Below are 25,366 nucleotides of genomic sequence, written 5' to 3' on the forward strand. Positions count from 1 at the left end.
GAGAGAGAGAGAGAGAGAGAGAGAGAGGAGAAAGAAAAAGGTGTTTGGACGTCTGGGTAGTTATTTATTTATTTTGTTATGAAATAAAAAATACTTGTGGGAGATTTGCTTTGCCCACACCCAATATGGCGATAGGAGAAATCGGTTCCCGCCAGATCCGCTTTCATTCAGTGTGGTGGAGAGAAGCACAGTCTGCTGGGCTTTGCCCACACTCAATATGGCGGTCAAGGGACTGGCCTGCCGACTTTGTACTGCTCAGTTTCCGCCCATTCAGCTCCTGGCGTTGAAACGTCAAAAACGTCATTCGAATTCCGTCGCGTTGCTTTGTACGTCACGGGTGGCGGGAGCGGGAAGGAGTTCGTAATTTGGTTCGTCCCTTCTGGAGGAGAAAGTGCTGTCTGTCCGGCAGTTTCAACCTCTCGGTCTGAGCGGCCCCTAAGGAGTCCAACCCTTCACATCTGACAGTCGTCTCTATCCTATCTTCGCCTCGGAGCTGCTAACTGGTCTCGAACCCCTCAGCACTTCAGCTTCTAGCGGCGATGCATGTGATCAAGCGAGGTGAGGGGTCCGTGGGGATGAGGAGGGGGAGAGGAGACCCCGGCGGCTGCTCAGTGCCCAGCGGTTACTCTCGCCAGCCCGCCCGACCCGCGACGCCTCATTGCTTCCCGCCCTTCCCGCCGCGGCTTCCCGCCCTGTCTGTCAGCTGGGCCTCTGCTCAGTTTGTCTCCATTCTCTTGACCTTTGTGTGTTCCCTTTGACTTTGACATTGTGCTTCCCTCTAGACTTACCCCTACCTTGTCTGAGATTGTTTCCGAGCACTGTTATTCCTTGCCTCCATCTTCAGAGGTAGCTACTTTTGGCTCCATTTTACAGAAGAGGTTGCAAAGACAGAAAAAGTACCCCTACACCCCACCCCACCCCGGCTTGTAGTTGGTGAGGTTAGAATTGAAACCCATAATAACCCCGCGTCTGTCTTTCTTCATTTCTTAAACAAACCAACCAACAAACAAAACACCTCGGAGTCGATGATCTGGCCTAAGAGGAAATAAGAAAAGAAGACTGTGGACACCACATTTTTTGAACACCTGTCATTTTTCTGGTCTCTTCCGAGGTGGGAGTGTGGTATTTCTCCTGCCTCTGTATTTTTTGGGAGGGATTTTTTGGTTGTTTGTTTTTTGGGACAGAGTTTCTCTGACTGGCCTGGAAGTTACTCTGCGTAGATCAGGCAGGTTTCAAACTCACAGAGATGTGCCTCCTCCATCATAGGTGACTTTTAATCCAATAGACCAAGACTTTTTATCCAAATAGACAAGATTAACTACTTTGCAGCCTCTGCAGACCCCAAAGACAATCTCTTAATAAGCATTTCATTTTGGAAAATTTTAAAAGCTTGAGTTTTTGATATTGCCATCGTCATAACTGCTAATGTTAACTGTGACTTGATTCTTCAGATGGCCGCCAAGAGCGAGTTATGTTTGACAAAATTACATCCCGAATCCAGAAACTCTGTTATGGACTCAATATGGACTTTGTGGATCCTGTAAGTAAATACAGTGTTCTTTGCTTCATGGGATTTTATGTCTCTTATCTCTAGCCCTTCACTTAACTATACTTCAATGTTAAATGTCAATTTATTGTCTGAAACTTTTCTTAATTTTGATCTGTCCTTCAAGTTCTCACTTTTTGGAGAACTCAAGACATGACAAAGGGGACAGTTGATGTGATTACTGTTCAGGCATCTTATTTATCCGTATTTAGCCACACAGTATAGAGATTTGTTCTATATACCATCATCTGGAATTAAGAATGTTGTGTAACTTATTCATTTAACCTTTAAGATTCTCTAACAATTTTATACATACACATATAAAATATACTTTTGTCGTATTTTCTTCAGTGTCCTCTCCGTCTTACAGCCCCCTCTTCTCCATCAGTCTCTTAGTGCTTCGTGTGTGTGTATGAGTGTGTGTGTGTTTGTGAGTGTGTCTGTCCCCATCTCTCCCACTTCATTTACTCAGAGGTGTTATAAGGGTATTTGGTCTGGAGTTAATTTACTCGATTGAGCAACTTACCAGTGATTGCCTCACTGAGGAATAAGATTCCTCCAGCACCATTAACTGCCTGCAGATATCTCCTCAGGGAGGGGTAGAGCCCCATGAACCCCTCCTCTACTCATGATGGAATGCTGATGGGCCCAGTCTGGTAGAAATCGTGTGCAGATAACCACTGCAACTGTTTTTCATGAGTTTTTTTTTAGGATTTCGTTTATGTCTCTGTGAGTGACTGCTCTAAGTGTGCAGGTCCCTGAAGGGAACAGAAGAGGGTATTTGATCTTGTGGAGCCAGTTCCAAGCAGTTGGGAGTCACCTATGATGTGTGTGTTGGAAACCCACGGCAGGTCCTTTGGAAGAGCAGTATACACTCTTTTAACTGCTGAGCTATCTCTAACCCGCATGAGTCTATCTCATTCCTGTGATAGCCTCAGTGTGACATTTACCTAATTAGGTACTTAGTAAATGTTTAGTTACCCAGAGTGCGAAAATAATTTTATATCTTAAAATATATTTATTATAAATCTACACATTTTGGACTTTGAGATAGTAATTAAAATAGTTGGATGTTAGTAATGGGATGAATAAGATCTCATCCTAGTTCATCTTTATTCTGTAGCTAAGACAGGTTTAAAGAGGAGAGGACTGGTAAAGTTAATGTTAGTGCAATGAGAAACAATAGAGCGTCTTGATTTTTAGCTATTCTGTTGCCTCATCTAACAGCACATGTCCACATGCAGGTGTGCACTCAGCTTTCCAGGGCGGATCCTCTTGTGAAAGTCTGGATGCTATTAGATGTAGCACATGGATGTTACGCGCTGATCTGGTTACTTGCTCCATAGCATCAGAAGCTATATGGGCTTGACTGCTTTCATACTAATCTGCTGAGTCAAGAGCATGATATCAGCAGCAGACTGGCTTAGCTGTGTTGTAAATACTGACGGGTGATCAGAGGAAACACCCACACTAGACTGCTTTTGAAGGAGGGTAGGCTTTGATAAAAAAGATTTAGTAAATAAATAGATAGAACTTAGAATTTATTTTTCTTTAGAATGTATGGTAGGCTGAGGAGATGGCTCAATGGGGAAACTCTGAGTTTGGATCCCAACACCCATGTGGCAAAGCCAGATGCAGCAAAATACGTGTGACCGCAACTCTGGGCAACTCAAGAAAGGGGCAGATCCTAGGTGTACATCAAGACGCAAGTTCCAAGCTCAGGGAGACATACTGTCCCAGAATAAGAGAGTTGTCGCAGCGAGACCTTTTTCCATGCTGATTCCTTTGACCGTGTGTGTTATGTGCTTGGGGATTGTTGTTGTTGTTGTCATGTTCACTGTGCGGTTTTTCTTTATTCTTTAACATTCACCCTTGCTGTTAAAGAAAATAATTGTGATCAGCTTCAACGAAGCCATAACTTACAACAGAGTATCCTCATTTTAGGCCAGCCAAGGGTACGTAGTAAGAGCGTGTCTTAAAACAAAACCAAAAATCAACAAATACCAAAGCTATTCATATACTCTCTGCTTTTGGTACTATTGACCTTTCCATTTTCAGTGTCTTTTTACTGACATAAAAATAAGGAGAGCAGCTGAATCCTGAAATCAGCTCTGGCCTCCACATGCGTGCATGGTTGAGTGTGCCTACACCAACGTGTGTGTGCCCACATGTTTATACACACACAGTGCATGGTAATGGGATTCGAAGATGGCCCAGTTGGTAGTGCTTGCCTTGTAAGCATGGATCCCCAGGTCTTATGGGGAAAGTCAGGTGTGAGAGCGCGTGCTTGTGGGAAGGCAGATACAGGGGGCTCACTGAAGTTCACTGATTACTTGTATTGCTCAATCAGTGTACTCCAGAATCAGTGAGAGACTGTGTCTCAAAAACTAACCTGGGATCAGGGCTGGAGAGATGGCTCAGCAGTTAAGAGCACTGGCTGATCTTCCAGAAGTTCTGCGTTCAATTCCCAGCAACCACACAGCGTCTGTAACTCCAATTTCAGAAGGATCTGATATTTCTGCCATTCTCTGACACAAGGCATATACTTGTTTAAAAAAGCTAAATTCAGACTTTTAAAAAAGGGACACTCATTTTATACGTATAGGATACATTTTTGGTAGCTTTGTTGGTTTATAGATTGTTACATTGGGGTAATGTTTTTCAGATGAGATTATATTGTTATAACTTTGTTTGCCTTACCTACGCCTCTAAGGAGGCTGTTGTTTCTTGGGGAACCTCAGATAACTATCGGTCTTGTTTTTGTAGGCTCAGATCACCATGAAAGTAATCCAAGGCCTATACAGTGGGGTCACCACAGTGGAACTGGACACCCTGGCTGCTGAGACAGCTGCCACCTTGACTACGAAGCACCCTGACTATGCCATCCTGGCAGCAAGGATCGCTGTCTCTAACTTGCACAAGGAAACAAAGAAAGTGTTCAGTGGTATGTCTGGAGTGAAAACATTAGAAAGACTTCAATAGTGTCATAAGATTATAGGAATAACAAATATGGAAATTTCAAAGATTACATCTTATTTTAAAAAGCAGTATACAATTTAGTGGCAGCATGGGGACTAGAATTTCTGTTTCTCCATGTAGCTGACCTGCTGTGTGAGGTGTGTGTGTGTGTGTGTGTGTGTGTTGAGACAGGGTCTCATGCAACCTAGGCTGGCTGCAGACTCAGTTTGTATCAAAAGCTAGCCTGAACTCTTGATTCTCTTGACTCTATCCAAGTTCTAGGATTGTGGGCATATGTCATCATACTGTCTTTTGAGTTTTTAAATTTTCATATTAATTTTTAAGTTATGTGCGTTTATTTTGGGTGTTTGTATTTATGTGGACAGATGTGTACCACAGCATGCGTGCGAAGGTCAAAGGACAACTTTCGAGAGGTGTTCCCTGGGATAGAACCGTCTTAGGTCATCTGGTTTGGTGCAAATACTTTCTCTGTTGAGCCATCTTGCTGACCTAAGTTTCTGTTTCGAAAGAATTAAAAAGAAAAAAGAGACAGACAGACAGAAAGAAAACTAAGTGGCGAGAAGTGACTAATTTCTGCATTTTGTTTTTCCCTTTTTAGCCTTGTTTCAGAGTCACTTGGGAATTGCTGATAAGCTAGAAGGCCTTACATTCATTTTCTTTGAAAGAGTATTTCCTTTATATATAATGTATTATTCTATTGTTACTCAACAGGTATGTTTGTTGAGTATTTTCTCTGCTAGGTACTGAAGCGGGTTGGTACTAAACAAGGATTAAGAGCCATTGTTTTAAAACAGCCATTAAGTGGTTTTGACTTTACTTTTTTTCTTTTTCTTAATCTTTCCTCAGACGTGATGGAGGATCTCTACAACTACATAAATCCACACAACGGCAGACATTCTCCCATGGTGGCCAGCTCAACACTCGAGATTGTTATGGCCCATAAGGATGTATGTACAACTTTTTTTTTTCTGGTGGAAATTTAAAAAAAAAAATTTTTTTTTTTTTAATAATGCATTTAAGACTGGGCAGTGGTTGCGAATGCCTTTAATTCCAACACTCAGAAGGCAGAGGCAGGTGGATTTCTATCTGGCCTGGTTTACAGAATAAGTTCCAGGACAGTCAAGGTTATTACACAGAGAAACCCTGCCACAAAAACAATAACAATGGTGGCAAAATGCATTTAGAAACATTTAATCAGTATAGAAGGCAAAGATAAAATCCAGTCCTCCTGCTCTAGGTTCTGGGTTCTTTGAGCAGTGTGTCTATGTGTGGGCAACTGTTGCTGTTTTCATGTAGAACTGTGATTCGTAAGCATCAGCCTTTACGAATTTTCCGCATTCATCCTATCAGTGGCGTAGCATTGCATTTTAGCAGAAACTCATCTTAACACTCTGTAGTAGATAAATTACTTGGCTAACTCTCTAAATATGTATCAGCTCTTATGGAAACGTAAAAGAAAACAGCCATTTCGATATAATTTGTAATAGTGTTTCTTCCTACTCCTTTTTATCTTTAAGGACTTTTTTTTTTTAGATTTTATTTTATGTGTATGAATGTTTTGCTTGCATGTGTTTATGTGCACCATGTGTGTGGTTTGTGCCCACAGAGGCCAGAGGAGGATATTGTGTTCTGATTGCCTGGGACTATTAACGTTATGCATGGCTCTGAGCTACCATGTGGGTGCAGGGAATTGAATCCTGGTCCTCTGAAAAAGCAGCCATGCTCCTAACCACTGAGCCACCTCACCAGCCCTCCTCACAAGATCTACATTTTTAGTCTTGGAAGACCTGGGATCTCTGGCAGTCCTCTGTGCCTCTGCCGTGTGTGCTGGTATTGCAGGTGTGAGCACCACACCTTGCCCTAGTCATAATCTTGAAGACGTGTTAAAAACAGATGACAGTAGCAAAATCTGAGCCTAAAAATAGTGGGAAATAAGCAAATACTTGCCGTCTAGTACTTCAGTTCCTTGCTCATTCTCAGCCCATACCTGGTTTTGATTACAAAACTGCCCTTCAGAGTTTGACAGTAAGTGGGAAAGTTTCAGGTAATGCTACGACTGATATGGTCACACCTAATTACTTTTGTTCCCTTCTACATGGCTTTCTAACTCACCAAAGCTCTTAAATAATGACCAGTCTTATAATATTTTTCTGCCACAGTAGTAATCCATTTTAGCTCTGTTAAAGGACTGTGAATTTTCAAAGCCTATAAGCTACTTTCTGTTTGCTCATAATGCATATTCTGTTCAGTTTAAAGTAGGCCCATTGTCAGAAATTTGCAGCTGAAAATGTTGGTACATGCTTATGATCCTACGGAATCATGAAGCAGAGCCAGGACTGTCTGTGAGTTCAAGACCAGTCTGCAGGGCTCCTTAGTCCAGGCGAGTCAGGAATGCATAGCAAGTGTCTGTCTCAAAAGTAAATAGCTGTACACACACACAATAAAAGTATAAGTGTGTGTGGTACCAATATTTTAATATTAGCTAGCATGAAAGCATGTTTGGTATCCTATATTAGTTTTAGTTCTGGTGTCAGCTAAAACCATTAGAAGTTGTGAAAATAAGTCTTACTATTTTAACTATGGATTCTTCTCAATTCCCTTCAGCGCCTGAATTCTGCCATTATCTATGACCGGGATTTCTCTTACAACTACTTTGGTTTTAAGGTAACTTAATAAATAATGGGTTTCGAATATGTGGGGATTTCTTTTTACTCAGGAAGTATAGTGTTTTGTTTATGCTGATGATTTAGTTTGAATGTACCTGGTTATGTTAGGGATATGGTAGGATACTTTAAAATAAGCAAAACTAACTTATTCATTAATAGCTTTTGATCTTTCCAAATATTAGTTCTGGATTACTTTTTAAAATTACTTGGGGAATGTGTCACAATCACTCTACATTCTGCCGTTTTCTCAATAACTGTTGATTTCCTACTCAGTAACTATTGATTGTCTAAATGTATTGTGTTACTTACATAAAGCAGTGACTGAAGACAGCGATGTTTAGATGAGAGCAACTGACCTGGCTCTCCCATTTCTTATTGATAAGCTATGTAATCAGTTTCAGTCTTACGGTGGGGCTAAGATTCAACATGCTCTTCCGGAGATGACTTATGTCTCTTGGGTTAGTGTCTAGTCTCTTTCCAGCACTGCAGGGATGTTAGGACATCGTGCTGCTGCTGCTGCTACCACAGCCTGTAGTGTTGTATTTGTTGCATGCCAGTGGGCCTTTTCCAGAAATAGGCATGCAATCTTTGCTGAAGTAGAACAGCCGTATGATAGTGAGCTAGGCCGGAGATAGAAACGGTTACTGTTACTCTTTTCATTTAAAATGAGAAGATTGAGAGATTCCAACAGATCACCTTGCTATGAATTACATATCCACTGTGAATTTAAAAACTTGAGAATTCTTTGATTGCTTGTCTTCTAGACACTGGAACGGTCATATTTGTTGAAGATCAATGGAAAAGGTAAGAAATGAAATGTATGTTGTTTTTATTCATTTATTAAATGTACAGCTTTGAACTATTAGCTTTAACATTTGTATTTAGACTCTGAATAACATTTTAAAACATGGCATTTGGGGCTGGAGAGATAGCTTAGTGGTTAAGAACCTGGTCACTTTTACAGAGGACCCAGGTTCAATTCTCAGCATCCATGTGGCACCTCATAACTGTCTTTAACAACAGTTTGAGAGGATCCCCTCTTCTTGTGTTTGTGGGCACCAGACATGCACATAGTACACAGATATAGACAAACATATGTCTGCATATGTAAGCAAAACACTATACACATTATAAAACGTTATTACATTTACTTATTTGTGTGCGTGGGTATGTGGAGGGAGGGAGAGAGGGAGGGGGGTATACTGCGCTATAACGTACATGTGGAAATTGGAGGCCAACTTGTAAGGGTTGATTCTCCTCCACACTGTGGGACCCAGGGATTGAACCCAGGTTGCTAGCCTTAGCAACAAGTGTCTGTGCCTGCTGAGCCATTTTGCAGCCTTTCAAAAAACCTTTTGTTGTTTAATTGTAAAGAAGAGAAATTTTTTTAGCTTATGGTTCTGGGGGGGGCGGTTATCACATGATAAGAACAGCACAAAGGTCTCTAAATCACAATTGAAATAATTGTTTTGCTTGTTTGTAAAGTTCGTAAAAGTTTCTTTTGCTGTTAATTTTTTGGTTCAGTGTGTTTCAGCCTAATTATTCTGACATATCCTATTGTCTGAAAATTCTTACTTTGTTTTTAGTGGCTGAAAGACCACAGCACATGTTGATGAGGGTATCTGTGGGGATTCACAAAGAAGATATTGATGCTGCAATTGAAACATACAATCTACTTTCTGAGAAGTGGTTTACTCACGCCTCTCCGACTCTCTTCAATGCTGGGACCAACCGCCCACAGTTGTCCAGGCAAGTATCGTCTCTAGCTGCTTTTTGTTACTGTTTCTTTCTCTGTAGAATATTTATGTAGATTAGTGTTTTGTCTGCATGTATGTATGTGCACCATGTGTGCCTATTGCCCATGATCAGAAAAGGGCACAGATCCCTGGAACTGGAGTGAGATAGTTCTGAGCTAACCGTGTGGGTGCTAGGAATTGAACCCAGGTCTTCTGAAAGACGAGCTAATGTTCTTAACCACCGAGTCAGCTCTATAGCCCCTAACACTCCTTTTATGAAAGGTTTGACTAGAGAAATAAGAAAAAGCCAGGTTGTTCATCACATTAAAAACAACAAGAACTTCAATCATTGCCTGCTCTGATTAAATAGTTTGCATTTGGAACAATCTCTGACTTTTATGGTAACAAGTTGGAGGAGGGCAAATGCAGTTAAATGAGAATTTTTTTTAAATATGTATTTATTATGTATACAACATACAGCTTTTCTGCCTGCATGTATGCCTGCAGGCCAGAAGAGGACATCAGATCTCATTACAGATGGTTGTGAGCCACCATGTGGTTGCTGGGATTTGAACTCAGGACCTCTGGAAGAGCAGACAGTGCTCTTAACCTCTGAGCCATCTCTCCGGCCCTAAATGAGAATTTTATATGATCAATTGTGGTGTGATTTGTACAACTAGGTATTTTAGATGCTATTGAACAGAATGTTTTTTTGATGATTTTTTTTTTTTTAAGATTTATTTATTTTATGTATTTGAGTGCACTACAGTGAGTTCCAGGACAGCCAGGAACAGAGAAACCCTGTCTTGAAATTCAATACCCTCCAAACCCAAACAAATAAAGAAACAACAAAAATGACCAAGGAAACTATATATATATATTTTTTAAAAGATTTATTTATTCTATATAAGTACACTGTAGCTGTCTTCAGACACACCAGAAGAGGGCATCAGATCTCATTACAGATGGTTGTGAGCCACCATGTGGTTGCTGGGATTTGAACTCAGGACCTCTGGAAGAGCAGTCAGTGCTCTTAACCACTGAGCCATCTCTCCAGCCCCCAGAAACTATATTTTTAATGTGCATGTCAAAGAATTGGCAGACCATATAGTATTCATTTTCAAAAAATACTTCATTTTTTAAGTTCATGACTTTAATCCCATCCTTCTAGAGGCAGATGGGGGTCTCTGAGTTTGAGGCCAGCCTGGTATGTAGTGAGTTTCAAGACAGGGCTATGTAGAGAAACCTTGTCTCCAAAACAAAAACAAACAAAAAACCAAAGAACTTCATTTTTCTTGGTGGTTTACTAACAATTAGAAAAATCTGGTGTATATTTAAGAATTTGTTTGAGAAAATGAATCCTGGCACATAAGTAGTCTAGTAAAAACCAGGCTGATATTTTAGGCTTACTATAAGACTTCCTTCTGGGTTTAATGTCTAAGGTAGCTAGCAATTAATTTAATTTAAAATAATACATTGATGTTTTGTATTTAGTAAAAGGTGTTTTCCCATCTTCTGTAAACATGGAACTTTGTAGACTTTAGATCTCTTGTTGCCTCATTTAACTGTCTCTTTGTCACTCATTGACTTCCTTGTTTTTGTTGTGCTTTTTTCTCACTGTAGCTGTTTCCTCTTGAGTATGAAAGATGACAGCATTGAGGGGATTTATGATACTCTGAAGCAGTGTGCCTTGATTTCTAAGTCTGCTGGAGGAATTGGTGTTGCCGTGAGTTGTATTCGGGCCACTGGCAGCTACATTGCTGGGGTAAGTGTTATGCCGTAAGACTTCGACACCACTCACATGTGTGATCCAGAGGGCATCCTGTCGTAAGACTAGTCCTAGGGACACTTGGCTTTACCTCTTGTTGGTGTGAGTGGAGGGAGTCGTTTTGCTTCTTTCTTCCTCTGTGGTATTGGAGGGTTAGGCTGTGTGAGATGATTGCTACAATATTTTTTAGCTCAGATTTTAGAATTATGATTTTTTTTTTCAAAGCAATAATAGCCATCTTTTTGTTGTTGTTTGAGACAGGGCCTGTAGACCAGGAACTCAGGGAGATCCACTTGCCTCTGTCACCCAAGTGCTGGGATTAAAGACGCGTTACCACCATGTCCAGCCAGCTCTCAGTCTGTTATCTATTTTACAGGGTTGCTCATTTTACTTACTGTAGCCTAGGAAATAACCATCAGTCCAGACACGTGCTAGCCACTTTGTTCCTTACAGTAATCTAAGTTACAGTGCTTTCATTTTTCACGTGAAGAAAGTGAGACTTCAAAGTTAAGTTTCATTCTGGATCAGTCACTTACTGTGTTAGAGCTGGGATTCAAGCTCTAGATTGGAAAGCAAGGTAATGGTTTGTGCAAGACTTAGATTTCCATACTATATCTTTTATCTACTGGCAATGTGGCCCAGAGGGAGTTATATCAGTATTTTTGTGTGCAGTGTGAAAAAACAAAACTGTATGGAGTCAGGTTCCCAAGAAATTGTCCTATGATGTATTGGGGTACATAGGAGTGTAGTAAGTCTTTTTTTGTTTATAATATCTGTGATATTTTGTGTATGTATATATCTATCTGTCCATTTTGTTTGTGTTTTTTTGATTTCTCTGTGCAGTCCTAGCTGTCCTGGAACTCACTCTGTAGATGAAGCTGGCCTCAAACTCAGGGATCTACCTATCTCATGACTCACTCACTCTCTCTCTCTCTCTCTCTCCCCCGCTCTCTCTCTTTCCCTCTCATCTGAACTTTTAGAGTGAGCCATAGCTCACTTATCTTTTCAGACTTTCAAAGATTTACCTTGGGAGTTAGAAAGATTCTTTAAAGAATTTGAAAGGTATTTTCCAGCCATAACACTGTTTGCTTAGCCTCGTCCTATAATCCATTCATTGCTGAGAATCTCCAAAATTTTGTTATCTTGCTATGTTGACAGCATAGCACATCATTTTTATTGTGTTGCCTTGAATTCTCTAGGGGTGGGAAGTACTATCATAGTATGTTTCTGTTTTCTTTTATACCCAAAGTATATCTTTGTTTGATTTTTTTTTTTGAGACATTTTCTGTGTGGCCCTGGCTGTTCTGGAACTCACTCTGTAGACAAGGTTGGCCTGGAACTCAGAGATCCACCTGCTTCTACTTCTGCCTCCTGGTGCCGGGATTAAAGATGTACCTCACCATGCTCGGCTCCCAAAATATATCTTTAATCTAATAATGATCATTAGATTGCAGAGCTCAAATTTAGCTACTCGTTTTTTTTTTTTTTAATGTATTCTATCTCATTATAAAGTAGGATTGTTGTAAAGTAGCTGGACATATAACTTACTTAACAATATTTTGTTGTTTCTTATGTTTTCATTGCTGAGGTGGGAATGGAGAAGTCAAACTTCATAGATGGGCACTCAGGAGTTAGTTACTGTTTTGAACAAGAGGTTGGGAACAGTTTTTACTTTGGGGATGTTCTGTTTTTTTCCTTGCCTGAGCCCTGCGTCTTATTTGGGTGCCTTATTTTGTCCCTTCTTCCAGACTAATGGCAATTCTAATGGCCTTGTGCCAATGCTGAGAGTCTATAACAACACAGCTCGTTATGTGGATCAAGGTGGAAACAAGGTATACTTTGTTACTAACAAGGGCTGGAAATCAGAGTTAAGTCTTTAGCTATAAAACTTGGTTCAGTTATATATTGTTTTACTTTGTTTTTAAAGATTTATTTTATTGTTATTAATATGATTAGTATGTAGATATCTGTATGTGTGAGCATGTGCATGTGGGTGTTCATGGAAGCCAGAAGAAGGCCTCTGGAGCTGGAGTTATAAGTGGTTGTTGCGGGGTTGGGGATTTAGCTCAGTGGTAGAGCGCTTGCCTAGGAAGCGCAAGGCCCTGGGTTCAGTCCCCAGCTCCGAAAAAAAAGAACCAAAAAAAAAAAAAAAAAAAAAAAAAAGTGGTTGTTGCTAGAAACTTAGCTAGAATCTAGTGTCTGGAGGCCAGAAAAGGATATGAGATGTGGAAGTGCAGTTATGGGCAGTTGTGAACGTGGGTGCAGGGAGCTGAACTGTGATCCTTTGTTAAACCAGCAAGTGGTCTTAACTGCTGAGCCATCTCTCCAGCCCCAAGTTTTCTCTGTGTCATTTCTGTTTTACTCTTAAAATTTACATTTACTTATTTCACTTAATTCACTGATCATAGAAAGGTGAAAGGACATTTTAAAAAGTGCTTTGCAATATACGAAGCTTCTTGGTTTTATTTTGATTTGGATAAGAATGCTGACTTACTCACCTTTAGCGCCCAGGGGCATTTGCTATTTACCTGGAGCCTTGGCACCTGGACATCTTTGAGTTTCTTGACTTGAAGAAGAACACAGGCAAGGAAGAACAGCGCGCGCGGGATCTCTTCTTTGCACTGTGGATCCCAGATCTCTTCATGAAGCGAGTGGAGACCAACCAGGTGAGAGAGCTCATCGCAGCTGGGCTCTTACAAACTGTGTTCTTCAGTCCTTCGCCTGTGTGATGCCACAGATGGCTGGATGGCACCTGACCCGTATTTAAAAGATCACGCAAGCAGGCAGAACTACAGTTTTAGACTCCCACACTCTTATACAGCAGATTTCCATGGCGACCCCTTGTTGCAGTGTGCGGTGGGCTGTGGCTGCTGCGTGACTTCTCTCATGCTGGCGCTCCTTCTTTGCAGGACTGGTCACTGATGTGTCCCAATGAGTGTCCTGGTCTGGACGAGGTCTGGGGAGAGGAGTTTGAGAAGTTATATGAAAGGTATGAAAAAACTGCCAATGTCAAAAGCATCAGAGCCAACACTTGTCTCACTCAGCATCCAAATACCAGGAGTGTGTATGCTAAGGGCTCGTGTTTGAGAACACTTGCTTACCATGTTGCTAGGCATCGAGTTTGATCCCTACCATTGGAAAAACAGAAAAATATTTAATCACTCTCACTTCTAGAAATCTTCAGAAGTACCTAGAAGAGAATATAATTATTAGTTTAATTTTTGTTAGATGTTTCTTGATTTCTTTGAACTAAAATTAGTATTTATCTTAAAATTTGGGTGCTTTGATTTTTTAATTGATTCTTATAAAAACTGAGATAAAGACTAGCTGAGTTGGGCTGGAGAGGGATGGCTCAGCGGTTAAGAGCACTGACTGCTCTTTCAGAGGTCCTGAGTTCAAATCCCAGCAACCACATTGGTAGCTCACAACCATCTGTAATGAGATCAGATGCCCTCTTCTGGTATGTCTGACAGTGTACTTATACATAATAAATAAATCTTTAAAAAAAAAGACTAGCTGAGTTATTTTATAGTATAGTACTTTTTTATTACTATTTTAAAAATTACATTTATTTAACTATCTTGGGTTGGGGCACCAGTGTGTCACAGTGCATACGGCGTATATGGAAGTCAGGAGACAGCTTGTAGGAGTTGGTTCTTTCCTTCCACTGTATGGGTCCCAGGGATCCAACTCAGGTCATCAGGTGGCAGCAAGTATCCTTACTTACTGAGCCACCTCCCTGGTCCCAGTATAATACTTTTGGTAACATAAATCACAAGTAAAATTAGCACAGTACTAAATTTTTGTTTTGCTTTTGTTTTTGTGTTTTTTGAAGCTTAAGGACAGTTTCGCTAGAGTTTGAGAAAAACAAGAGGCCAGACAAGCTATAAATATTATCAACTGCAGGGAGGGGGATGTAAAAGAGGAAGAGAGAAAGCCATGCCCTTTTAGGTTAGGGCCTGAGAAAGTAGGCAACTTTAGCAGTGATGTTCAGTGTGCCGCTGCATGTAGGAGGAGAAGGGGCTTAAGAGAAAGAAAGCCCAGACCAGCAGGGAAAGCAAAAGAGGAGGAAAAGCAGAAGTAGATGCAAGCTGTGTGGCAGAGACTGTAGGCACTGCCAATCTTGATGATGGTTTCCTCCATTGTGAGAAGCAGTATTGATTTGGTGGGGTCAGGGGTCATTTGAAGGAGTCTAGAGCTGCCTGGTTTTCTATGGTCTTAGCTGTTAGAAAGTGGATTTCAGGGTTGGAGAAAAGGTTCATTACTTAAGAGTGTTCATGTACAGTCTTGAGGCCGATTTAAATTTCAGATAACTAGATAGCAAGCCAGTTTTCCTGGAAATACCAGTAATTCAGCTCTGGCTTCCATGTGCACAGGCACATACAGTCACAACTCATGCACATATGCTTACTTACACGGACACGCAAATAAATAGAACCAACCTTTTTAAAAAATGAATGCCATTCCTCACCTCCCTCCCCCAGCTTTGAGAATTTGCATGATTATATATTTTAATGCATTCTTTTAGGGTGTGAATATTGAAATAACACTAGCTTTGTCTTTCAGTTACGAGAAGCAGGGCCGTGTCCGAAAAGTTGTGAAGGCTCAGCAGCTTTGGTACGCCATCATTGAGTCTCAGACGGAGACGGGCACCCCATACATGCTCTACAAAGACTCCTGTAACCGGAAGAGCAACCAGCAGAACCTGGGAACCATCAAGTGCAGCAACCTGTGCACAGAGATAGTAGAGTACACCAGTAAAGATGAGGTGGGTGGAGACACTGCCTAGCGCTCGGAGGGACTAGAGGTGGCTCCTTGAAGTGGGTGAAGGAAAAAGTGTTCAGTGTTCTCCAGCACTGAAGAAAAAATAATGTGGCAGAGTTGTTAACTAAGCTGTGTTTTTAAAAATAGTAATTTATCTGCCAAAGGAGAACGGAGTGCTCCAGGGAATACAGTAAGAGCTGGGTGGTGCTGGCACATACCTCTAATCCCAGAACAGAGACAGGCGGATGGATCTCTGAGTTTGAGGCCAGCCTGGTCTGTAACATAAGTTCCAGGACAGCCAGGGCTGCACAGAGAAGCCCTGCCTTCAAAACAAAACAAAAAACCTATTTCAGTATTCTGAATAGTGTAACTAAAGTGACTGTTAATGGATGAGTAGAATCGGCGGAGTGTGGAAATGCCCTGACATATGATGGGAAAACTCCAGTTTTAGGGGTTGGGGATTTAGCTTAGTTGTAAAGAGGCTTCCCAGTAAAGACTAGTAACACCCGCTAGTGTCAGGTGTGGGTTTCCACACCTGATAGCTCCACAGGCTTGAGCGCTCTCTGACACCGGAGGAGAGATCGGAAGTGTGTGGCCTGACACCGTTCTTTGTATTGCAGGTTGCGGTTTGTAACTTGGCTTCTCTGGCTCTGAACATGTATGTCACACCAGAACACACGTATGACTTTGAGAAACTGGCAGAAGTCACTAAAGTCATTGTCCGAAATCTGAATAAAATAATTGATATAAACTACTATCCTATTCCAGAGGTATGGCCAGATTTCTTTGCTTATTGGTCATTATTGAATCCAAGGTGGAGGACCTTTGTCTTGGTCTGGCTGCCCTCAGAGTGGTGGGAGAGAAGGAAAATGAAGAGGCCGTGTGTTAGTGTAGAATGTGGCCTTCTCAGGTCAGAGATGTTTACTTTTCTTCTTTTCCTAAATCTTTTGGCACAAAGGCACACTTATCAAATAAACGCCATCGGCCCATTGGAATTGGGGTACAAGGTCTAGCAGATGCTTTCATCCTGATGAGGTATCCCTTTGAGAGCCCAGAAGCCCAGCTACTAAATAAGCAAATCTTTGAAACCATCTATTATGGAGCCCTGGAAGCCAGCTGTGACCTAGCCAAGGAGTATGGCCCCTACGAAACGTATGAGGGATCTCCAGTCAGCAAGGGTGTAAGTACATGGTTGAGATTTTCTTCTCCTGTGAATGCCAGTAATGGACTGATAACCACCCTCCTCCCTGGAACCTGGGTGGGGGGGGGGCGTATTGGGTTGTGAAGAGATCTTTATAGATGTAGTTAAGGTCCTTGAGATGGATTGTTTTGGATTATTAAGGCCTAGAGTTGTTCAAGGGTACCCTAAATCCAGCAGTCACTGTTCTGAAAGAGACTCTGAGATTTATGATATTCCCAAAACCTGTTCCCACTAGTACATTAGTAGAGGAGATAGCGTATTCATGGTTTGTGACACCAGGGACTGGAAGCTGGGGAGCCATCTGAGAATTGACATCCACTGTCTCTTTTTTTAAAACGATTTAGTTTTGAAGTTTATTCTGAATAAGTAGAAATTCTAATATATAATTATTTGAAATTTGATATTCTCAGCCAAATAAACAGATCAAAGAAGCAAAGATAAGAGTATGTTTTATTATAAAAGGAATGCATCTCTTAAAACTCTTCATGAATGCTCAGATTTTCTAGCTTGAAAAGTCTGCAGTGTGGTTGCAGGGAGGCCCTCGGCTGCTTCTGAACAATAAGCTTAGTGGAACGGTGTCTGAGAGACTGGAGCAGATACCTCTTAATGTGGTGACTACATGATGCAGTTGCTGGACTGTGGGGATATGGCAGTTAGCTACTTAAAAAGTTTTGGTCATTGTTTTGAATTGCCCCAGAATGACATCATAAATGTGGAATATCTATTTCTTAGATTCTTCAGTATGATATGTGGAATGTTACTCCTACAGACCTGTGGGACTGGAAGCTTCTCAAGGAGAAGATTGCAAAGTAAGTAGTGATGTATAAAGTGGCATGGAAGCCAGGGGACTGCTGGGGTCTTCTGGCCCTTGAGGAATTGGATATGCTAAGTGTAACTTCTGAAACTTCTGAAATGGGACTAAAATGACCTACTACAGAAATGGTTTTGGAAAGTATAAGAAAATAGTAACATGAAAGTTGTTTGGCATGGTGAAAGCTTTTTAACACATAGTAGGCATTTCAGTATGAGTTGACGTTATTTGTGGAGGTGAACACCCATGCTAGTCAATTTTTTTTTTTTTTTTAAGGATGGTATCTTATACTATGTAGCTCTGGCTGTCCTGGAACTTATCACTTAGACTGGGCTAGCCTCAAACTCAGAGATCTTCCTGCCTCTGCCTCCCAAGCGCTGGGGTTAAAGGCATGTGCCATCACTGCCTGGCCCAAGTAGGCCTTCTTTTTTTTCTTTTATTCATTGCTTTAATTTGTGTGTGTGTGTGTGTGTGTGTGTGTGTGTGTGTGTGTGTGTGTGTGTGTGTGTGTGTGTGTGTGTGATGTGTGTGTGTGTGTGTGTGTGTCTTTTAAATAGTATCTTAACTATATAGTCCTGGGTGGCCTACAACTTGCTACATAGACCAGACTGGCTGCAAACTTGCAAACCACTATGCCCTACACTAAATACAGAAATAAAATAGAAAGTAAAAACTGCTTTATAATTCTGCCAGATGCTCTATTCACAAAACAATCAGAAATGTAATTTGTTTTCCCAGAGATAAGCCTTGTCGGTGATGTGTTTTTCTAGACCTCTTACATATACATACAAATGTAAATGTGATTGAATGTAACATATTCTGAGACTTTTTGGTGTTTAGAGATCTTTGGTGCAGGTACATTTTCTTAATAGGTTAGCAATTACAGCTGATTCTGTAATTGGGGTAGAGCAAGTGTGACTTGAGTGTTTTCCTGTCTACAACCGTGACTAGAATTTCAGATGAGGCAGTAAGGACATGAAGACCTGATAGCTTACATCTAGAAAGTGACTGAGGCTTCCAACCCAGCTATACAAACCTGCTCAGGACCTGAGGCTCAGCGCTGTGCACCATATGGGTCCGTAAGTGTAGCATGTAGGAAAGGAAGGCCGTCTGTATTAGAGGAGCTTAACTAACTAACTCAAGCAATGCAGTCAAAGCATGTGGTAGTCACCGGAAATGCTTGATGAACAGTATTTGTTTTGATATTTGTGTTCATTGCCCACCTGTTCAGGAAAAATGCTATGGTGTTGGTCTCTACACCTCTTTTTATTTTTAATATTTATTTATTGTGTATGAGTGCATGTATAGTGGTACACATGTGAAGGTCAGAGGACAGCTTGAGGAGTTGTTTCTCCTACCATATTGAGCAACATGTATGTTTTATGTAGTGGACTCAGGATACCGAAGAGATACCTTTACCCACGGGGCCATCTTTCAGGCCATGGAGTTGGCAGCTCTTAGGCTAAGCTGTGGAGATTTCTAAGATGGTATAGTCTTCTTTTTTTTTTTTTTTTTTTTTTTTTTTTTTTTTTTTTTTTTTTCGGAGCTGGGGACCGAACCCAGGGCCTTGCGCTTGCTAGGTAAGCGCTCTACCACTGAGCTAAATCCCCAACCCCCGGTATAGTCTTCTTAAACACTCTTGGCACTTAAAAGTGAAAAGTTAACTTTAAAAACTAATAGTAGATGAAGTCTGGATTTTCTCTGAGCATGATTCGCCCTTTACCCAGGATGAGGACTATAGTCATACATGACCAGTCCTGACCATCTTCACAGCATCGATTTACAAAGGGGCTGGCGGTCATGGAGGCACACAGAGGAGATGAATGGGGTTGAATGGATGTGCCTTGATTCAGATGAGCTGCTCAGGACTGAGTTCAGTTTCCCTGGGCCACATAGTGCATTGAGTGAGTGCTCTGTGTGACTCCTAAGTACCACAGAGTAAGTGGCATCAGTGGGGACTTTAAGGCTTGCTAGCAGTTAAAATTGCGCTGGTTCTGTTGGAGCCGTGGCATCCTTGCCGTGGGCTGTATCCCACTGGAGTTTAATGAAGTCAGTGTGTGAGTTAAATGCCTCCGTGATGGCGCTCCCAGCCTCTGTCTACACCAAGTGATACACAGTAGTTGCCTTCTTGGCGACTGTGGCTCTAGCATGAGTCTCTAATAATCTCTCTCTTTTTAAAGGTACGGTATAAGAAACAGTTTACTTATTGCCCCAATGCCTACTGCTTCAACTGCTCAGATTCTGGGGAATAATGAGTCCATTGAGCCTTACACCAGTAACATCTACACTCGCAGAGTCTTGTCAGGAGAATTTCAGGTGAGAACGTTATAACCAGCTTTATAGAAGTTCTTCTGAAAGCTGAGACTGGAAGTGTACTCATAACCTGCTTACACAGCTAGCGTGCAGTACAAAAGGAACCGCTCTGTTTGTTTGAAATGGTCTCAAGTAGAGCCGTCTGGCTGCAAAGCTCGCCGTGCAGCTGAGGACAGCCTTGAACAGATCATTCTGTCTCCAGGTCTCAGGGGCTGGGATTACAGGTGTGCATCATCAGGCCTGGCCTAGTCAGAGTCAACATGTGCCTAAAATTGGGGCTCGGTAGTTGAGACAGGGTTTCTTTGTTTAGCAGCCCTGGCTGTCCTGGAACACACTTTGTAGACCAGGCTGGCCTTGAGCTCACAGAGATCCACCTGCCTCTGCCTCCTGAGTGCTGAGACTAAAGGTGAGCATTGCTACCACCCAGCTTTTTGTTTTTTGGAAAAGCCTCATTATGAAGATCAGGCTGGTCTCCAACTTGCCTCCAAGTGGTCCTCCTGCCTCTGCTTCTGAGTACTTGATTACAGGTACAATATGTTTCACCACTGGCTGCACGGTGTTCTGTATTGGCTGCCTCACATGCTTCGGCTGGGATAGTGAAGGTGTCCGTGGAAGCCTTATTACCCAGGCAGGGTGGTCTGTACTTATAATTGCAGCACTTGGGAAACTGAAGCAGGAGGCGTTCTAGTTTTAGGTTAGCCTAGGCTACATAGCACCTCCTCTTCCCCATCCCTAGCTCTCAAGTCAGGAATAGCCATAATTCTCCACCTTGGTAAGTGGAGGTGAGCGGTTCAGAAGGTCAAGGTTATCCTTGGTTATATGGCCAGTTCCGTGGTAGTTTGTACTACATAATCTTAGAGAGTTAGGGGAGCGGGGAGATACATGCTTTTTAGATTTGATAGCCAGTGAAAATTTATGTGCTGCAAGGTCAGAAATTACTAATTAAAACAGACAGACAAAATGTGGATTTCCAGGTGTCCTGAAATACGTTTTTGTGAGGTGTAGGAAAGTTGCATTTCTAGTTACTTTACTCGAGTGTTATTGTCTGGTCACTTTAGAAAGCCAAAGAAGAATCAGTCTGTAAAAACTTACTCAGCTTACACAGTGCTGTTTCTTTTCTTTGCAAATGTCATATTTCTTTAGCTTTTTAAAACTTTTTTCTGGGTGGGCACAGCATGCTCACGCCATGGACAGAGGACACCTCCTGGGAGTTCTGTCCTTCCACCACGTGAGTTCCAGGGAGGAAACGCAGGTCGTGGGGTGGCACCTAACCTTTACCGGCTGAACTAAAGAGCTATTTCACAGTGTGCTTGCCAGTGGGAATGTGCACATGTATGTGCAGGTGCCCTGGGGCGTAAGAGCATGTGCTATTCTCGCAGAAGACACAAGTTTGGTTCTCATCTCCCATAATGCAAGGTTCACAACAACCTGTAATTCCAGCTTAAATAAGATTGGAAAAAATCCAGGGTAGACAATCTGATGATCTGATGTATATGTGTGTGATGAATATAAAAATATGTACATACATGTATGTATACATTGTAGAACGTTTATCACAGTACATCGTTTCTTTCATAATAGCTGTCCAGACCTTAAGGGTCTTGTAGCTTTATGTGGTGAAATGTTCCCCTCGGTTGTGTAAGAACAATGGGGTTTATTAGGGGATCTAATAAGTTACTCATCTGCCTTACTTATTTTGGGCTCCAGGCCTGAGACCCTTTTGTAAGAGACTATTTTATTTCTCTATGTGTTTTCTGCTTTTTCTTCAGATTGTGAATCCTCACTTACTGAAAGATCTTACTGAGCGGGGCTTGTGGAATGAAGAGATGAAAAATCAGATTATTGCCTGCAATGGCTCCATTCAGGTACAGACTGGAAATAACGGTGCTTTCTAGGAGCTGAGCTGACATTGTGGTGCCGTGTCCCTTCTCCCAGGCGGTGCATAGACAAATAGCCTTTCACTGTGGCCTGCAGATTCAGTTAATGTCTTTCTGCGTTGTGCTAGAGTTGCACACATCTGTATAGAGTCTGTATTGTTTCTCCAATACAGCACCAGTTCCCGGGTTTTCTGCACAACCTGGAAATTTTTTAAAACCTTGAAGTTTGGGTTGAATTTATTGTAAATAAGTCAGAAATTCTTACATTTCTTAAAGCTTGAAATTGGAGTTCAACTTAAAAAGCATGGGGGACTGAGATTGACGGTGTAGAAGGTGGTTATGTAGCACTTAACAGTAAAATGACTGCATTTCACCCACAAGCATTTGGGTCTCAGGACAGATGCCTTGGCTAAACATTGGCCGGCTTAGCAACTCTTCCAGATTCCCATGGCAGGTAGTGCAGCCTCAGTCAGGTTAGATATCTCAATACAGCTGGCCGTAGACCTAAGAAAGCCTCATTTATTTTGACTCTAAGTGCAGTGTGGCGTTCTGGCTTTATCCAATTTAAGAGTTTATCTCAGTACTTCCTTTGATCGGGTCCCTGTGAAGTCCTGATTGTTTGTGTTTCTTTCATTTAGCCAGCTCTTATTTTCCCTTCCTTTCCTAAGTATGTCTAGGCCAGTACCTGTTTTGACCATAAGCCAGTTCAAGATGGATGTTTAAATCACTGTATCACATTTGTGTTTGGTTGGTAAGATGAGATTTTATTGACTTTCTAAGCAACAGATAAGCAGTTTGGGCAAACTTGCTTTGAGCATTCAGATACTAACTCTTAGCAGTGTCACAACCCAGCATCGTCGCAGGCATAATTAATGTTAGTTATATTGCTTTCTTTAATTGGAATTAAAGCAACAACACATAGTTTTCCTTTTCTAGAGCATACCAGAAATTCCTGAGGACCTGAAGCAGCTCTATAAGACCGTGTGGGAAATCTCTCAGAAGACTGTTCTCAAGATGGCAGCCGAGAGAGGTGCTTTCATCGATCAAAGCCAGTCTTTAAACATCCATATCGCTGAGCCCAACTATGGCAAACTCACTAGTATGCACTTCTACGGTTGGAAGCAGGTTGGTTGGGCATGCTGTGGAGGACTTAACTGCCAGCTCAGAATCTTTCAGAGTGGAATAGTTTCTGCTGGCTGCCTTTTATATATTGCTATCTCAAAGTGTTAAAACCCATGAGTGGTTTTTATGCCAGCCCAACCTTTCTCTGGGTTTTCTTGTTTCTGTTCAGCAGTTGTAACCTGCCTCATATGGGTGCTGGGAGTTGAGCACTCGGGTCCTCTGGAAGGGTAGGAAGTGTTCTTAAACTACTGAGCCATCGTCCAGCCTCTGTTTTAGATACTTTTACTCTTTCAGATTTTTCATACAATGTGTTTTGATCATAATCACCCTTAACAACTCCCAGACCCCTTACCTTTCAACTCCTACATCTGTCTGTCCATCTCTTTTAGTAACCTACCGCCTCCAATTTTTACTGTCCATATACTTCTGGTTGTGGGACCAGCCCCTGGAGTGTTGACTTTCTCTTCCTAAGAATCCATCCTTACCTCCTCAGTTAGGTTAGGGCCCATGAACTCCATGCTAGAACTATGACTGCTTGCAGCCAGAGACACTGTTTCATTCTGTCAGGTCTCTGCCTCTTACAGCCTTCCTGCCCCAATGTACTATTTTGTAAGTCTTTCTTCCTCTTCAACTGACCTCTCTGTTCAAACCATTTTATTGCCATTTCCAAAGTAGCTTCACACTGTCAATCTGCTATTCAGAAACATCCATTGTTCCCAAGTTTATCCCAGAGTATGAGGTAGGTTACACTGTTGTCAACTGCTGTAGTCTGTTTTCCCTTACATTCCTATGTCTTGACGTGTGAGAGGCCTTCTGTGGAATTACAGATTGACTCTCTTACTTAGGTGCTTTTGTCTGTCTGTCCTGGGAATCCTTGTGAGGTATTTACAGTGTTCTGCAGAAACAGTCTCATCCCCTAACTGGTTATAGACTAAGGCAGGCATGTTGTTCTGTACAGACCTGCAAGTAATACACGTAAAAGTGAATACAACGAAACAAAAATGTTTGACATTCCAAAGAGACAGTCCTATTTCAGGGATGGAAACCCAAGGTTTAGCTGTCTATTAAAGCATTTTTCAGTGCGGTTTATAGAGGAGGTAAAATCACAAGTTTAAAAAAAAAGAGTTTAGGTTGGTTATAGGAATACATTTAAAGATTTTAAAAATTAGTTTTATAACTGATCACATGGGAATTATTTTGAACAAAAACTGTCTAGGTGTTCTTCTGGAGTTCTTCCTAATAGCTATGTTTGTTTCCCTTGTAGGGTTTAAAGACTGGGATGTATTATTTAAGGACAAGACCTGCCGCTAATCCAATCCAGTTCACTCTGAACAAGGAAAAGCTGAAAGATAAGGAAAAGGCACTGAAGGAGGAAGAAGAGAAGGAGAGGAACACAGCAGCCATGGTGTGCTCTTTGGAGAACAGAGAGGAGTGTCTGATGTGTGGATCCTGAGACAAGGCCTAGAAGAGCCAGCGTCTTTCCGCCATAGCAGACCATGTGACATAGATAGGCATAGTGGGTTTGCTTGATTAAGGGAAAGCTTTGCCGGACATTTCTGCCAGGAGAAGAATCCTTGATTTGCAGTACTGTTTCTCTATAGTGTAAAGGTCATTTTAAACAAAACAAAAAACCAAAGCCAGCTTTGATATTAGGAATCAAAGTACAGGTTTTGGGAATGCAGAAGAGCCTTCCTGGAAATAGTGATGTTGTTTAGGAAGTCTCTTCTCCCTCCAGCTTTCCCTGTCTGACTGTCTCAGTTTGGGCAAAGAGCTTTAGTTCGCTTTGACCGATGGCCTAGAAGTAAAATCAAGCAATAAGTCACCAGCTGGAGATCTAGACAAACTTCCATAGTTGTTTTGAAATAAAAATTTCTAAGTGATTGTGTGGTATCAAATTTGTCATCCATTATCACAAAAGCCAATTTAGAATAAAACATTTTCCGTTGAGAGACAGAACTTTAAAGACATTACTTAGACATTAGACATGCCCTTCCTGGCCCCAGGATGAAATCTCATTAATATAAGATTGACAGTTTCATTCATTTATAATTTGATTCTGTGGCCTTTAGTCCATTCACACTGTTGTGTAATCTCATCCAAGTCATTTCCAGAACATTCCATCATTCCAAATAGAGACTCAACTCATAACTACTCTTACTTACATCTTTATGAATATGTATTACAGGACCGCATACAGAGAGTGCAGTTTTGTCCTTGTATGTCTTACATGATCTCTAGATACATCACAGTGTGATACACTGTCCCTCCATGTATGTGCACCACATTGTATCCATCCTGTCATCTGTAATGAAACTTGGTTGTCTCCTCCTTTTAGATAGGGAGGGTAATGGCTGCCAGGAACATTGGTGTACAAACATCTATTGGATTCCTGCTTTTAGGTTTGGTGGTTCTATACAGCAAAGAATTGCTGGACTGTATGATTCGTGTTTGACTTTGAGGAACTATATTGACAGTACCATTATATTTCTATAAAAGTACTTAAAGGCTTCACTCTGTCTTCACACCCTTAATATGCTTTTCATATTTCTGATAAAGCCCTTATGTGGTTGAGTGGGGAATTTC

At 41.5% G+C, this 25,366-nt stretch overlaps 1 protein-coding gene across 1 annotated transcript; it reads left to right on the forward strand.

The window, feature by feature from the left end:
• Nucleotides 1-334: 334 nt before the first annotated feature.
• On the forward strand, nt 335-24,663 carry Rrm1 (ribonucleotide reductase catalytic subunit M1). Its single transcript, NM_001013236.1, has 19 exons — nt 335-558; nt 1,452-1,540; nt 4,313-4,490; nt 5,372-5,472; nt 7,130-7,189; nt 7,956-7,995; nt 8,778-8,940; nt 10,551-10,692; nt 12,444-12,527; nt 13,200-13,361; nt 13,605-13,684; nt 15,262-15,463; nt 16,080-16,229; nt 16,418-16,639; nt 17,393-17,469; nt 19,652-19,787; nt 21,554-21,649; nt 22,598-22,786; nt 24,048-24,663. Exons 1-19 carry the CDS (start codon nt 540-542, stop codon nt 24,234-24,236), a joined length of 2,379 nt encoding a protein of 792 aa, NP_001013254.1. The 5' UTR covers nt 335-539; the 3' UTR covers nt 24,237-24,663.
• The last annotated feature ends 703 nt before the right edge of the window (nt 24,664-25,366 follow it).

This window comes from Rattus norvegicus, chromosome 1 (genome assembly GCF_021556685.1).
Source record: "Rattus norvegicus strain SHRSP/BbbUtx chromosome 1, alternate assembly SHRSP_T2T, whole genome shotgun sequence".
Classification (NCBI taxonomy): Eukaryota; Metazoa; Chordata; class Mammalia; order Rodentia; family Muridae; genus Rattus; species Rattus norvegicus.

What these genes read in the sequence shown, in the direction of transcription:
- Rrm1 (NM_001013236.1), top strand. An exon ending in ATATGGACTTTGTGGATCCT is followed by an intron (nt 1,541 to 4,312) that starts GTAAGTAAATAC and finishes TTGTTTTTGTAG; the next exon opens with GCTCAGATCACCATGAAAGT. An exon ending in ACAACTACTTTGGTTTTAAG is followed by an intron (nt 7,190 to 7,955) that starts GTAACTTAATAA and finishes CTTGTCTTCTAG; the next exon opens with ACACTGGAACGGTCATATTT.